Source organism: Pterocles gutturalis, unplaced genomic scaffold, assembly GCF_000699245.1.
Source record: "Pterocles gutturalis isolate BGI_N339 unplaced genomic scaffold, ASM69924v1 scaffold15334, whole genome shotgun sequence".
NCBI classification, from domain to species: domain Eukaryota; kingdom Metazoa; phylum Chordata; class Aves; order Pterocliformes; family Pteroclidae; genus Pterocles; species Pterocles gutturalis.
The window spans coordinates 1-16979 of NW_010135977.1; the positions used below are offsets into that span (position 1 = coordinate 1).

The 16979-nt window shown below is 36.0% G+C and overlaps 1 protein-coding gene across 1 annotated transcript; it reads left to right on the top strand.

The window, feature by feature from the left end:
• Nucleotides 1–6002: 6002 nt before the first annotated feature.
• On the top strand, nucleotides 6003–16403 carry LOC104460522 (PR domain zinc finger protein 2-like; the record flags this gene model as incomplete). Its single annotated transcript, XM_010082129.1, has 4 exons — nucleotides 6003–6011; nucleotides 12385–12502; nucleotides 13775–13878; nucleotides 16251–16403. Coding segments are annotated over exons 1-4 (384 nt in total), but the record flags the coding sequence as incomplete, so codon positions are not given.
• Between the last annotated feature and the right edge of the window lie 576 nt (nucleotides 16404–16979).

The following is a 16979-nucleotide window of genomic DNA, read 5'->3' on the forward strand; positions in this document are numbered from 1 at the left end:
CAGAGGCCGTTTGGGAGACGGTGTGCCATCCCCTGGGCTGCTTCTCATTTTTTTTTTTTCTTGAAAATTCTGCCTCAGAGGTGTCAGCTGGCGTGGCAGAGCTCTGTAACCGGTGCCAGCCTCACGTTGTGAGACAACTGTTGTCTTCCAAATAGTTTATAATACGCAGTCTTCAGAAGTTTTGTCAGTTCATGCGCCCTGAAGCTTGCTGCAGATCAAGGGTTTGCCAAGCTGGGTGAGAGTGGGCTTGGAGAAATTCATTTCAGAATTGGTTTCCTCTCTGGAAGTGTCATTCCTGAGACAGGTCACATAAATCAGAGATTTCTTTGTGATGGTGCAGTGGTGAAGAATGGGGTGAGGGAGAGAATTTGTGTGTAAGACATTTAGGACAGATCAAGAGTAGTATCTTCAAGTCTATTTTATATTTGGAGCCGGAGCAGCATGAGGAGCGTTCCTGGTAACTGGCTCGTGAGCGGGTAGCTGAAGTATTCAGTAAAGTTTCTAGTTTTCTGTTTTCAAATTGTAATGAAGCTGCAAAATTTCCATTTTGAAATAGTAAAAAAACCTTTAAATTGTTTTCAACTGTTGAAGAAGGAAGGGAAGGTGATGTGGTTGCACCTGCTCTCTGATAGTTCAGTGGCAAGAGACATATTTTTCTTATTTTCCGTTTGAGTAATCAACAGTGGCCAGCTCTTGAAAGCAGCAGGACTGTGTGCATTTCTGATGCCGCTCCAGCGTGCTGCTCCCAGTCTATGCTCTTGACTTCAAACATGTTATTTGGATGCAAAGTTTTTTTCCGTTTGTTCACGCGTACTAAGGAGATTAGGAGAGCTGGAAATGTACTGCAGTGCGGTGTGTAATTATTACGTTGGTGTCTTTTGACACTTGGCACGTTTTAATAAAAGCGATGTGCATGTTGAGAATTCGGGTACGCTTTCCTTGGTACAGACAGAGGCCTCGAGCTCTTCCAGCTGTTGAAATGTGTGATGATGAATCAGTGATAGCATTGGCACTCCTCAGACAGTGAACTACATCATTGATACGTGTGGGGGGAGTGACTTTTAATAAACAAAAGAACTATTGGACTTGTAGAGACAGCAACGAGAACCATGTAGTAGTAACTGTTGGTTTTTAAGCATATAACTACCACAATTTGCTGGGGTGGGAGTGTCTCAACAGCCTGACTGCCTATGGCATAGACCATAAAAATGAGGCCACGTTTCACTTGCAGTTATGTTAAATTAAAGGCAAATCATCACTTTGGCATTTCTACCCAAGATATTTTATCCATGATGAGTATGGTGTTTGGAGATTCCTGAATTGATGTCTGTTTAGTATAGTTATGGGGATCCAAAGAACAGCTGCCTTCCAGAGTAGCCTGGAAGGTGGGGGAAGGATGTTGAAGTACTTATGTACATCTGTATAACCCATCATTTTTCTGCATTAATATTTGCTTGAAAATGGAAGGGAAGTAGAGCAGAAAGTCAAAGTGAACTACTATTTTTCTGTAAAAACTAAAATGGCTCTTGAAGTCCAACCTTCAGTGCAGTGATGTCCCCATTTCACTGTTTAACGTAAAAGCCTTGATCCTTAGGGGTAAAGAAGTAATAGTATATAAAAAGGAGATCTGAGTATTGTTGCTTACTAGGTGGCTGTCTGTTGAAAACAGAAGTTCAGAGAGATTTAGGAGAGAATCAGTGTGGTAATGTTATTTCTGTATCCCTGGTATCCAGTTGATAATTTATTTGCAGTGTGCCTGCAAGACCTCTGAATGAGGATCTCGACTAGAAAAAAAATATCTATGGCTTATAGCAATAGTACCTTGGTCATCACGAGTCATTTGCTTACTGGTGGAGACTGGAGACTGCTACTTGTGTGTTTTTATAAACCAGCTGGGGTCTATAAGCTTGTGTGTTGAATATCTGCATTGGTGTACCTTTTTAAAGTGCTGCCATGTATTTGCTGTTGAATTGTTAGCATGTGAAAGGGAAGGTATGATCCTGATACTTAGTGCCTCCTCTCAATGAAATAATTTCTACTACCAGTGTGTTTTTTCTCTGATTGTCTTCTCAACTGAAAAATTTCTTCTCTGCCTGTGTATAAAACATGCCTGTAGACAAAAGTGGGAGCATGAGTCCTGTATTGTGAAAATAAATGACAGAAATGGACTTCTTCACATAGTGGTAAATCAGCAATGTACTTGTCTGAGAAAATTTTCATTTGAATTTACTGTCTTTGCAAGTAGAATTAAGAGTGTGCTTGCTTCTGAAGGTTGGAATGGTATTTTGGTACATTTGCGGTTGTTGGAGACTTGTTATTTTCTGTTTACTTCTCTTGATGAGTTGCTGTTTAATTATTAAAGTCGGGGTTTATTTTTTGTGTTGGTGATTTCTTGGCTTATTTTCTTGGTTATGTGAATAAACCTTTCTAAGGTAGAACAGTTTATTTGGTTATGTGGCAGTAAGCAAAGCTTTTTTCTTAATGGACAATGGGCAATAGATTTTAGTGTTCAGAAAATAATGGTTTGCCCATTTTTTTTCTCTGTTCTTATTCTGGCAGTCTTGAGTAACTGAAAATGTCTTTGCAATTAAGTACCCATAGTAGTGCTGCTTGTTTCTATCAAAAACATATTTTAATCTTCCAGGGTTAACGTGAACTTAATGGGGGTTTTTTTTGCAAGTTTTGTTTTACCTAGTACATTGAAAATTTGTGGATTAGAGTATTTCAGTATTGAACTGAAAAAATGTAAGTGTCCTGATGTTAAAAAAAAAAAAGTGCTACAACTACAAACTAAAACCACAAAGAGCCCTGCAGTATCCCAGCCTGAACCCCTGGTCCTTAGGAAAGCAGACTGTTCAGACTTTCAAGTTTTGTTCCTGGTTCTGTAATGAACATGTTTTTACCAGAGCAGTGACGTAATGCATGTCCCAATTTCACCTGCCAAAATAGGATGGATACTCTGATGTCTGGTTTTCCCTTTCACTGAATTGGAAGCAACATTCTCTTTCAAAGTGCTTTTTGATTCTGGGAAATTTTTTTTTTAAACAACCCACATACAGAAATGATAAACATGGCTTATAAAATCAGAAGATAGACTATTTAGTGAAACCTATGTATGCTTACTAGAAGTACTATCTGATTTAATTTGAAAAGGATCTGTAATGTTGGATTTGTATGAAATTGCTTGCTCTTGTTTGCAGACTTTATTCCCAGCAAGTTATATTGTTTGTAAGGGAATATTTAAAATTCTTAAGTGTAGAATTCAGAAATGAGGCCAAAATATTTTTTGTTTCAAGTTTTTTTTTAGACTTAACACAGAGTTTCCTTAAGTAGGAATGCCTCGTCTGTTCTTATCTAAATAAATGCAATCTGTCAGGAACCTACCTAGGCTGTGTTGTGTGGACATTTAAATACATCAGTTTGTTAAGATTTGTCACCTTCTCCTAAGAAATACCATTGGGAGGTTTGAATGCAACCAGTTCTATAAAAGCTGAATAAAGCATTTATAAAATTTGTAAAAATACCAGGATTATTTATTATTATATTAATTCTAAGCAAATAATTTTGAATTAGTATATGAAATACAAGAAAAGTATATTTCTACTGCTCAAAGGAAACAAAGTTTAAAAAAAAGTTTTGACTGCCTTTCAAATTTTTTGACTGATTCATTTAACAACTCGAATAAGAAAGCTCAGCTTAGAGGAAATTTTCAGCTTGACAGGACTTTCCTTTAGCACTGACCCCTTTGACCCATCATTTAATTGATATTTCCTTGTTGTCTCTCAAATTCTTTCCATTTAGTGGCTGAGTAGTGACAATGTTGAATGTTGGCTTCTGTAAGACAGTGCTTTAAATCCTTATTGTCCTTACCTATCAAGAGTTCTGGGTTAAATAAAAGGTTCTTGCTTTTGCTGTCTTTATGTCAGTAATCATTTCTTATTTTGTCGCCAAGTGTAGAAAACAAGACATTTATTACTAAAAATAAGTTGTTTTCCCCGATAGGAAATGTTTTGATGCCTCTCTTGCTATCCAAACTATTTAATTTATAAATTGACATTGTGTGGGTATTGTCCCAATGAACAATGACTAAAAGAGCCCTGGATGTTTCTCTGTTTTTCAGGGCTCATCTCAAGTGCAGTGACTCCAATTTTTGCTTTTTCTTTAATCAGCATTTCCATGTGCTAAGGAGACTTTCAGCAGATGATAGGCAGTCTATGGATCAAATTCCAGAAACCATTTGCCTGAAGCATTTGTGTAAAAATGTCTGAAGTAGAAATCATATTTGTCAGCAGGGAAAATGATTTAAGATATCAAGGTTGAGGGAGGTAAAGGGTACGTGGAAGATGCATGGGAAACCTAGAGATGAAGGGACATTATTGTCATGGCAGGATTTAACAATCTCAGGAGTGATTGTAACTAGTAATGAAACCTGTGGAGCATTCCCTATTTGTTCAGTAGTGTCTTGGTGTTGGCTGTTTTCTCTGTCAATGTTAAAAGAAAAAAAAAAAGAAAAGAAAATCAAATGCTTGGGATGTATCATTCCTATGTATTGAATACGTTAGAGAGTTGTCATAGTACGTTCCAGAAGGAATGCTTTTCTTCAGATGTTTAAAAGCTTTGCAGAGGGAGCTCCTTATCCCGTAACTGGTCTTTGCTGGCAAACTGTAAATCCTGCAGAACCAGTTACAAAACTGGAACTGAAATATAGATGTTTCAGCTCTTTGTCCAAATGCTCATGTAGTGTGGAAATATCAGGACAAAAGGAGTTAATTCTGGAAGAGCTGTATACACCAGAAATACCATTTTCGAGGACATTTTTCCTTTTCTTATGAATTTCTTATGCAATGCAATGTTTGTATGATGCTTGGCCATATTTTCACTGTTATGCGGAATTAGAATTCTTACAATGCAAAGATGCGAAGGATTATATTAAATATATTTGGAGTATTTATTTGGAGCATATTTTGCTTGAATGTATTTTAAATGAGATGTTAGTATTTCTACAAAGTACTTAGAAAAAATCAGTTAATCATTGTAATAAGAAAACTGAGGACAGGGAAGAAATAGCAGTCCTTGAATAAAGTACTTTAAGTGATTAGGTACTAGTTTACCTCCCAAAAAGGTGTTAATTTATGGAAAGTTCTGTATGAGGCCAGGAAGGATAGTCTTTTCAGCTTAATTTGCAGTAATACTTTTTTGTGCCTATTTACAAAAAAAAAAAGGGAGATAAGTTCATGAGGCCAGGAAGGATAATCTTTTCAGCTTAACTTGCAGTAATACTTTTTTGTGCGTATTTACAAAAAAAAAAAAGGGAGATAAGTTGATGTACTAGACTTAGATATGGCATCGTTCTGATTAGTTTTGTCTTAAGCCATGAGTTTCCGAATTTGTTGCCTACTTGAATTAGGAATTTTTGTTGGAAACCTTTGAAATCTTGAGCTTCTGTTAAACAAGAATGCCAAAGGCGTTAGTGTGATGAAATAACTTCATAAAAGCCCAGTTTTAAGGAAGAATTTCCTGTTTCTAGTATGGGAGAGTGGAGCCTCAAATGCATGCATTTTGTTAATTTGAAAACCACTTAAGGTCTTTCGTAATGCTTTGATGTTAAATTCTAAAGTTAAGTTCTTAAAAGTACTCAATCTTGAACGAGCTAACTTGTTTTTAAAAACAGGGGAAACAATCCTACTTGAGCACATTTCTGTTGCATCATCATTTAGAACTGCGAGAAAGATTAATGATAGATATCTGGCTTGAGATTATTCATATACATTTGAGCTGTAATAACAAAACTATAGCTTAGAGCAGATTTTTTTATAAAGCAATATGGTGATTTGTGACAAACACTTTAGGAAGAGAAACTACAGGTGTGTGTGTACTTTCAATTCAATGTAAATTTGTAGGTAAGTACATGTTACAATTGTCTGTTTTTCTTTTTAGGGCTCATGTAATCAAAGGAGTTTCTTTGTTGTGTGTATCTTTTCAGAGCACAACAGGAATTCAAAATGAATCAGGTGAGTGTAAGTGTAAGACTTTGTCAAAATACTTAGATGTTAGAAGAGTTAATAATTAATAAGAAAAGTAAATAATCCACCAAAAAGAGAAATGTTCTTTAAAATCTTCAGTGCCATTAAATTTCATAATCCTTCTTTCTACAACAGGTATGCTTGTGAGGTTTATTTTGTTTCATGGATTTAAGTTTTTTGTGTGTGAATTCCCTTTAGCAGCACGTAAGTGATTACTGCTGGCACCTCTTAGAAGAGCACCTCTCCAGGAAAATCTGTTCCATCCTGAGGCTCTTGGTAATAATTCAGCTCCTTATAAAAGTGGTTTGAAAGTTGCAGGCTTCCTTTTTTTTAAACTGCTTTACAATTTCAAATGTGCAGTGAACAATCTGTCGCAGAAATTGATCAGGAAGTTTCACACTATACACAAATATAAATTAACATTATATATAATACAAATAACATTTGCGTTAGCACACTTTGAAGCGTTAGTAGTCTAGTTTGATAGGTTAACTGTTGCTTCACAATTTATTTCTACTGAGACTTGAAGTTTTTTCACCTGTAAGGTTTGTTTTGAATGCACTCAGTTGCATGAAGCAGAGCCTATTGCTCTGTCTGCTTGAGTAATAATCCTGCTTTATTAGTCGTTCTGATAAGCTTTGGATTCTGCTATAATTCTGAAAGCTGTAGATCCTAATCTGTAGTTATTATCATTTACTGTTTCCTTCCCATTTGTGTGTCCATGTCCCCTTGTGTCCTGTCTGTCATCGTGTCCCATCTGCTCCCCCCCATCAGTTTCTAGAGTTAAGATTTCTGTGCTGTATGAAAGCAAAGTCTTCATCTTTCCTATTGCGACTGCTAATATTGCTTATGCAGTGCTGTGATGTATGTCATCTTACAATTAAATAATGAGATGACCCTGCCTCTGGGAGTAGTTACAATAGCTTAGAGTCCTTCTTAGTGTTTCTGGCTTTCACATTTAGTTTCCCAAGTATACAGAACTCATATTTTAGTGTTCAATTACCATTCATATTAAGCATCAACCCTGTGGTGTTTTTTCTTGCAGTGCCCTTGTCATTTCATTCACTGTTGACAAGTTGTAGTGCCAGGTCTGTATAAGAAATGTTTTTGCCTGATGCCAAACATCTTTCAAGTGTTCTGTTCTCACATTTCTTTAATTCTGCTTATCTCTGCTTTTGGTGTGACTTCAGTGACCCTGAAAGTAATTGAGGTTAATTTGGCTTATATAAAAAGACTGCTAGTTTTGTTGTTTATCCCACTGAAATCTTGAAGTAATGAAGAAAAAGCTTTTCATAAATAGTTTGATATGACCTTCTTGTAGTAAAGAAAAAAAAACAGCTGTTTTTAGAATTATTCTTTTTGGGTTTCTTGGAAGATTGCTGTCTCAGGATAGACAGTATGCATTCTCTATCTGTTTAAGAAGATCTTCCTTTAATATGGGAAATACTTCATCAGAGTATGCTGAATCATTTATTTAAAAAAAAACCCAAGCAAATTCTGTGTTTTGATTGGTAGCATTTCCTGCTTCTCAGACTGCATTCAGAGAGAGCAGGAAGAAGGTTGTGTGCTGCCTGAAAAGCTGCATAGGCAGTTGTTTAAAAAATAGTGAAGGCGTACATAAACAAATTACAGCTGCACTTGTACTAAAAATCCATCCCCCATTCACTCTGATTTTTTTAATTATTATTTCAAGTATTTCTGATACATCTTTAATTTTCAAGCACACACAGTGAAGTAGTTGCAAAGAGGGGTAGCCAGATAAGGTTCTTGGACAAGCAGAGACCTTTCTGCTTCTGATTTACCTTTCTTGTGCTAGGTGGCTGTTTGCCTCAGCAATCTTCCTTCCTCATTTCATCTCCTTTTCACTACTACCTCTTCTAACTTCTCGCCGTGACCCTCTCTCTTCAATGGCATCCTTTCATTTATCTTTTCATTTATCTTAATCCTACTTCCACCAAAACATGAGACTAACTGAATGTTTGTCATTCATCACGTCCTTCAGGATGACTTTCTTCCTTTTTGCCCTTATCTCTAATCATCTGTAAACATCTTCTTGCAGGTACTGTTTCTGTTCTGCTTAAATACTGCCTGTAACATTATAGTCTAATTTGTGGTTGGTCCATAGGTACATTTATATTGAAAGCGGTGTGAAAAATTCCCTAATTGATGTGTTGAAAGGTACTGTCAAAGTGGTAGGACTCTGAATTTGAAGCAAATGGGAAAAAAATAGTTTCAGTTAAGGTAGCCCATCAGCCCTCCAACGATCTTTTTTTTCATTGTTCTTGTCACTTAACCCTTGAAATTTGAATGCTAGCAACGTAATATTTCTGATGAACTTCCGAGTAAGAAGCTTAAAAATGAAATTAAGCTTCAAGTGCTTTTGTACTTAGAAGCAGTCTTGGAGTGAGTGAAAAATATTGTATTAGACTTCAGTTAAATGCAAAAGTTGGCTTAGGACATGCACCAGTACACTATCCTTACAGAGGTAAATTTTTTAAAAGAGAAAAATCAATTTAAATGTGATTGTTAAGTGTTGGTGGAAAAGCGATTGAAATACAATATTTCTTCATTTGGTAGACAGACAGACGTTCCTTGGGGACAAGTTGTGATCTGGAAAATGTTTTAAGTAGCTATATTTAAATTGCAAATAAAATGAGATTGCACTGATTTGACTGAACTAAATTGTTGTTTATTTTACTGTATAGTGTTTGGTTGCTTATTACCATTCGTTTGAGGTGTGAAATGTATTGTTATGTATTAGGCCATATCCAGTTTTCTGGTACTTGTGACATCCATTAATATGACAGGTGTCAAATGAGTCTGAGCGCTGTGTTCTCTGAATGTAGCTACTAATCTTTGATTTATGTAGGTAGATGCAAAATAAAGTTCTGATTGTATATTTCTCCATGCAAATAAACTTCTTAAATGATAGAACAGTTTGGGGATGTTTATGGCTGAAAGAAAGTGTGACTATAAAGGAATACACCAGACACATCAGAGGGTATGACACAGCACCATTCTGAATCAGTTGAATCTGATTTTTAAAGTTTTGTACATTAAAATTTATTTGCAGGCTTGAGATTTTTAACTGCTCGTCTAGCTATGGTTGTAAAAAACCCCAAAACAAAACCGATACCCCCCAGACAAACCGAACCCCAATATGAAACCCAACCAAAAAACCACCCCACTTTTGGTAGCTTGAAACTTGAAGTGCATGGTTCTGATAGCTGTCTTGCTCACTCTCCGTAGTCCCTCTCATCTGTGCCTATATATAATTTGTTAGAGACCACTGAATAATAGGCTTGGTTCTCCCCTAATGAAATCATGGGGTACTGGAAAGATACTTAGGTTTCTTTGTTTGATATGCTGAGAAGAGCATGTTTCTTTTTCATCTGATGAGACATGGCTTCTTTTGTATCAGTTCAAGGCTAACAGATGTCTGAAAATCAGACTTCTTTCATCACTATTTTTCCTTTTGGATTGTTGGAAGAGAAAAATAAAACTTTGCTCTGCTTTCAGTAGACTTCAGCTGTTAAAACTAAAGAATAAGTATTCCCCCCCAGCACAGCCCCCAGTCTCTTCACTCTCTTGCATGGGAAGGGATTTCTGACATTCTGTTCCTTCCATGGTTTCCAATCTGGGGGTCTTTCTCCCCTACAAATAGCTCTCTAGGAGGTGTCTGTGCAGCTGTTAGGGGTTACCAAGGCAGCGTTAGAATAACCTTGCTGTGACTCCAGTTTTGTCATTTTAGTTGTTGCTGTTAAAGCTGGCAGAAGACATGTTCTTGTAACTTACCTCAGCAAGTCCCATTTGTAAATGTAGAGTAAGTGCCACGCTCAGCACCCTCACAAGGAGTGGGTGCTAAGTAGAAAAGGTTGAGAAACTTTCTCTGTTCTGCTTTAGAGATAAAAACCTTAAATTTGATAGCATATTCTATATATATTTCCAGTAAACTTTCAGCATAACATGTTTTGTAAGTGCTCAATGAAAAATGTTCTTGAGTATTACTCAGAAACTATGAAAACTACTATTGTATCTCTGCTTGATGGTGATATGTAAAAGCAAGAATAATTTCCAGAAAGTTGGGGTTTAGTTGGACAACTGTAGTGTTGCCCAAGTTGTTATTTCTCAGTTTAACACCTCCTAAAGCTTGTTCAGAGCTCAGGTATAACGTCCTGCATGTTAGAGTAGTTATTGCTATCACCACCGGTATTTGCTCCTGACCAGAATGATCAAAGTTCGCTGGCAGAGGGCAGGTACTTTTTTTAGGGCTGTTGCACATGGCTCAACATATGCCTAGTTCTCACCGAGCACAATTCTTTCATAATGTGGACAGATTTTATGAGAAACTGTGCATGCTTGTAACTTTGAAATTCTGGTAATTTTTGTCAGGACTAGTGTTTTGTTCATTATAATTGGTAATAAAGAGCTAGTTGTTTAATGACAAGTGTGAGTAGCAGCAGTTACTGTCGTGTTACGCAGATAATAGTATGAATAATATTATAAGCAGACTATTGAACCTTGTGGGCTCGTTAAAATGGAGCTAATCCCTTACTAGACATGCATAAATCATATATTAGCTCTCTATTTCCTTTCAGACTTTAATATAAAAATACTTTAAAACCTTTTGTATTAACCTGCTGGCTAAGGATTCTGAGCTGTTGATTTATTTAGGAACCATGATTAACATTTAGGATACTGAAATAATAACTTTTATGGCATTATTTAAAACCCTTTAACCTCTCTAAAAGCTGTTGTTAGCTTATTCTGGTTCTTGCAGAGCAGTAAACTTGACATGCAGATACTTTAATGTGGATCTTTGGAGGGAAATGCTGTGTTTGTACGCTGCGAGTAGAGCTGTAGAAAGACAACAATAGACTCAGTAGACCCAGTTCACCTGCCTCTCGTTATTTTAATTGCCAGTAATGTGTTTCAGCAGTATAATTTGGACAAATTATATTTATGTCCTGAAACACTTCTAACTTCTCTCATCTTCTGACTATTTGTTATTCAAAAAATAACAAAAATTTCTACTAGAAGCATCATGTTACTCTTAAATATAGTAGTTTTTCAGAAGCAGTCAGGCACATTTGCTAGCAGAAGAGATCTTATTTATGATTTAGCATACAGGGGAAACACAAAATAATGAAAACTTTCATGGCTTGTTTTCAGAAAAGATTAGATCTGAATGTCAGATGAGGTCTGTTGTAGCTGTCTGTAATTTAAAGGGAAAATTAATCTACCTCCTTTACTTTTTAAATTGAGTTAGACTTTCCAGACAGGTTACGTAATAGCTAGCATGTTTTCATGCTATGTTTTTTTGAAAAAATTGAGTTGTCTAGTTTAAAAATAGAATTAAACACATTGTTTATGAATATGTTGTGTAATCAGAGTAATTTTAATGCTTCAGTAGAATGTTTAAGGAACTGGAGATTTCTGAAGTGATAACTCAGATACTAAAACTAAGGACTGTTTGTGTGAACACTGATGTGATACTTTTTTGAAGAAAGTCTCAGCATAAAAGACTAGGCAGGTTGATCAACTTACCATGTATCTTCTCTGAAATTTGGAAGAACTTTAATCAGAAATGACACAAAGGAATGTTGTTTCAACATAATATAGCATGTAATAAGACTATTGCTGACCTAATTACTTGTTAAATGTATCTTCTCATGGCGTAACTGATCAGTAAAAATAATGCAACTGAAAACTATTCCGTAGATGGGTTTTAGTTTGATCAGTTTCAAAGACTTAACACTAAGCATGAACTCATATGAAAACTGTCTTCTGAAAAACAGGTATTTTCCAAGGTATAGAACGACAGTACTTTTCTGTTCATTTATCTTTAGATATAATATAGTAGTGATGTCAGGTATGTCATGTTCGGATAGGAAAAGTAAAACACCTTTAGCTCTACTCTGCAGGTAACTCAAGGGAGAATTTTAATTTGTTTTTAAGGAGAGGTCAAGGAAAAAGAATGAATACACGAAAACCCTTCCAGTTAGGTTTGCTCACTGTGTACTGCTTGTAATAAAAATGTATTCATTAACTAAGGCAAAAGAATATTTACAGTAACTTTAGTTCCTGGTGTTTTACGTCTCTCTCTAATGTGGTCTTAGGACACTGCATTAGAGCATAAACAAGTGTGATGAAAATAGTAGTGAAAACTTGCATGTCCTGATAAAAAGATTCTCCTACATTAGCGTGTTGATGGAGGGGACCCTTGTAGAAATGGCACTTTGTAAATTTTACTTTAATTTCAAGTCAGGAATTTTTGTGGCTTGCATGGGTTGATGATCTGTTGTGCTGTGTTGTTTTTATCTGTTAATGGTTGTGGTCCTTTTGGCTTTTTGACTTGTAGAACACAACTGAATCTCCTGTTGCTGTGGAGACCTTAGATGATGTACCTGAGCACGTGCTTAGGGGACTTCCCGAGGACGTGAGGCTCTTCCCATCTGCTGTTGACAAGACACGGCTTGGTGAGTGCTACAACTGTGAAAAGAGAATGAAGATTTTTACACCAGCTCACATAAATTACAGTTATTGTGAAAGTTTGGTGCCCTCCTGTGCTGGATAGAGTTGATGTCTGGTGCATTTACCTGAAATAATTTCTGTTGACTAAGTTTCTTCAACATCCCAAGATGATGTTTCTAGACCATCAGAATTGGGGTCAGAGGTGAACCAACACGCGCATAGGTTAGGTTATGAAAATACTGATGTGTTACTTCACTGGGTTTTCACTTATAGGACTTTCACTTTTACCAATTTTGTGTTTTGCAACTACCTTACTATTGTGTCTCTATAGAATGCTGCGTCTCACTGTCCAATCAATATGGAAAGTTTAGTTTATGAGGACAGATTCAGTGCAGACTTGAAAGCTGCTCTATGGAGCAAAGTGTTTCTGTAATATATGCAAAATGCTTGTCTTCTTTTTTAACAGAGTTTAATGTGGGAGAACTTTGGAAGTCAGAATTGCAGACTGGATACTTGATGTTGAAAGCTGGTAGTTTGAGGAATAAGCCTGACGATAGATGCATTACTGTTAGTAACAAGTTGTAAGCTCCTTGGAGCAAGGTTAATCTTTTCTGGTATGAACCTGATCTACCATGATCTGAATGAGAATGTTACGTTTAATTACCAATTATTTGTCAATCTGTTCTTAGTTTTGATGCTATAAAATGTGAAATGCAGCTGTCCATTTTCGGTTTGGTTAAACAGTAAATTTGTGGGCAGATACACATATTTTAACCAATCCTAAATGTTTTTTTCCTTCAAAATATACTATTAGTTTCACAACTTTTGAAAGGGCTTTATTTGCCTGGCATTGTTTCAGAGAAGGCAAATAGGATTTTTTGTTTTAATAACATGTTTACTCAGCAAAATAGATGAAATCTGGGACTTTACATTATAAAACCTGTAATGCTCTTATGGTATATTGAATACAACCTGAAAGGACAAGAAAAATGTAGGTCCTTCTTTTTTTTTTTTTCTTCAGAGCTACAGTAGCCCATGAGCAAAGCATGAAAAGAGGTAAATGCTTAAACCTTTCATGGCTGAAGTGAGTTTTGGGGAGAGGATTGTTTAAATTCATTTTAGTAAACTTCAGTTTCCTTATTGTGATCTTAATGTTGTAGAATACTCCCCAGTCTGAGACAGACACATCTAAAAATCATAAGAAATACAAATTGAGAGTAGAAGATTTGCTTGAGATGAGTTAGATTGGTTTTAACAGCTGATATATGTCTCTTCAGGTGTCTGGGCAACGAAATCAATTTTAAAAGGCAAGAAGTTTGGACCATTTGTTGGTGACAAGAAAAAAAGATCTCAAGTTAAAAGCAATGTGTACATGTGGGAGGTAAGAAACAGCTTGTAAATGGGAAAAGGTATTTGTCACTAGGTCCATATTTTGTGTTTAGTCTTTAATTTTTCCCGAGATTTTAGAAATAGACGTGATGTGAAATAATTGCCATCTACCTTTGTCTGCCATTATAAACACTTATTTATAGACACTTGGGTTGAGCAACCATTCTGAATTACAAAGCTTGAAACTGTTGGCAATGTTTGAAATTGCTGTATTAATTTTCTTACATCTGTGTATGATACCTCCTCTTAAGAGTCTGTTGCAGATAAAGCTTTGCCTTGTTGGCTGGAACCTGGAGTGATATCCCTTCTGCAACTGAGAACTGTCGACTGCTTATGAAGTTAGGGAAATTAGAAGGATATGGAATCTTTTAAGGAAGCTGCAGCACTCCTCATTTAGCTCTTTGAAAACCAGCTTTGTTATGAGAATTGGTTTTGCTTTTGGAGTTTTTATAAAAGTTCTCAACTGTTGCAGTATTTCTTGTGCTGCTTGTGTTTGGGCTTGCCTTAAAGCAAATACTGTCTGGACAGCTGAATAGCTCTTTAAGCTCCGCTGATAGTCATAAGACCTTGGATATTATGTAGATTTCCTAATGTAGGTGTTTAATCTGGAGTTGAATCCTGACTACAGTGTCTTTAAGGCAGATCGTAACTACTTCCAAAGACAACTTCAGCCTTTCTCAAAACACATAGAGCACATGGCAAAGTAAATGGTCAAGGAGAGAGATGGAAGAACTGTGGCATAGCATGTTCTGAAACAGAACTTGCTAGTTTACAGATATTTAGGCTAAAGTTACTGATAGTAGTCATCCTTCTGGCCTGCAAAAGTTGGACTGCGGAATTGATCTAGAACAATTTCTCATAAATGAAAGTTCCCCTTCAGGAAGGTAATAAAGTGTTCAAGTATAACATTTCTTGCATTGAGCTAATATTATCCCAAGCTTCACTGCATAAGTTATCTCCAGTGCTCATCTGGTACAAGAACACTTAGATTGAATCAGTCAAGTAAATTATTGACCTTGCAATTGTTTTTTTTCTGTGCTGGATTTTGAATGTTCTCTGTGGATATGTCTTAATATTTTTTTTAAATTTGTGTTGAGAAATGATAGTCACAAACAAGCTGTTCTTAAGTTTCGTAGTTTGCAGTGCAGGCGATAACAGGAACCCTTCCTAGATTTCAGAGTAATCATATGTTCCTTTAATGCTGATTTTGGAATTTAAAAAAAGCAGCTAAAATGAGACTGCAACAGTGGGTGCCATATGCTGATATCTGAAACCACTCCAGAATTTTAACTGTTAGAAAATATGGTTTGTAAAAGGATGGTGGTGTGGGGGGAGTAGTTAGGTATATGGACCTTCAACTGGGAGAACGATCTTTTCCACAAGAATCTAATTTGTTTCTTTAGTGAAGTTAATCTGAAGAAAAATTATCATTCTGAATAAGATGAGTTTTATCTGTAGTGGTGCTGAGTGAATGTTGCAGGAGGTGATGAGGCTGGGTTTTGAAAAGAGCTTTTCCAGGCAGAAGCTGATATTTATAGACTTGACCAAAAGGGGGGGGGGAAAAAAAAAAAAAAAGGCTAACACTAAATTGCACATATTTTTCCTTTTTTTTGTTTTTCTAAACATCTGTGAGCTGTTCCATGCTTCTGAGACGTTGTGTATCTGTTAGTATGCCTGTGTTCTGAGACAGAGTAATGGAAAAATTATAGTTGCAGTTGCTGAACAGTGGGTGTGGTCTTTGGTTTGGAAAAAAATGTATAGCATCCACTGATAGCTGTTCTTATAGGCATCTAACTTGGATTATAGTAAGAAAAGTGGAAGATAGTTAACTATGTCTTGAAAGAGAAGGAGAGTTGCCTGTCACCAGAAAATACTGGAGATGTCAGTAACATTGCTTTATTGCAGACTGTCTTGACATATAAAACAGGAGTAGGTGTTAGAAATCTTTCTCCAAGAATAGAAAGCAAAGAATTTACACAGCATGGTGGAACATAGTTTTATTGACATGGTCAATTTTTTAAGGTGATCACAAGATCTCTGAAAGGTTAAGATTTTCTTTAATACCCTAAAAAAAGATTAAATTATGTTTTCCCTTCTCATTCCAAATGAAGCAAATGCTTCTAACATCTCTGTAGTTACTTTTCCCAGTTCATCAGATAGTAAAAATAAAGCTTTATTGCCTTCATATCTTAAAAATCAGTCATTTCACTAAATGCAAAATCTAGAGAATCATTTCAAGCTTGCCAAACTGAAAAGAAAGCAAAATATGTTTTAAGTGTTTTGGCTTTTGAGCCCAAAACCTTCAGCATGTACACCTCAGTGTCAGCAGTTGTCCATTTGCTCAGTGCCATTTTTCTCTCGCAGGTGTATTACCCAAACTTGGGGTGGATGTGTGTTGATGCAACCGATCCAAAGAAAGGGAACTGGCTGCGGTATGTGAATTGGGCACGTTCAGGAAAGGAGCAAAATCTGTTTCCTCTGGAGATCAACAGGACCATATACTATAAAAGTTTAAAGGTATCGATGTTTGAAGAATCAGTTACTGCTCTGTTCCCTTTTATTATTAGTACCTTTTATTCCCTTTTATTACAGTCCTATTTTTTTACTATTTGTATTAAACAGATTTTGAAAGATTCTATGAAAGATGATTAAAGTATGGCGAATGCTACTTTTCATTGGTCTAAATTCTTCTGTGCTGATACAGTTGACATCAAGATCCACTGTTAAAATACAGGATATTTATGAATATTAAGTCTGTCTTGTTAACGAGTTGTTGTAGCACCAAATTTGACACAAACTAGCATGAAAAACTATAGCAGATTACATAAATATTTTTCTATTTCTGTAGATAATGAGACACTTTCTACTGAGGATTTTTTGCAGAAATCGGTTATTTTTATGGTTTTTTGCGTTGTAGGACAAAGATTGGATGTCAAGACACTTTTATAGGTAGCTTTATGAAAGAAATTTTCTTGGTTTTATACCATTCCAGTTTTATTCGGGGAGCGGGAGGCAGGAAGAAGGATGTAATTTTTGGGGCACTGTGTCTCTCAAACTAGATAAGAAAGGGTTTAACTATAAGTGAAAGTAGAA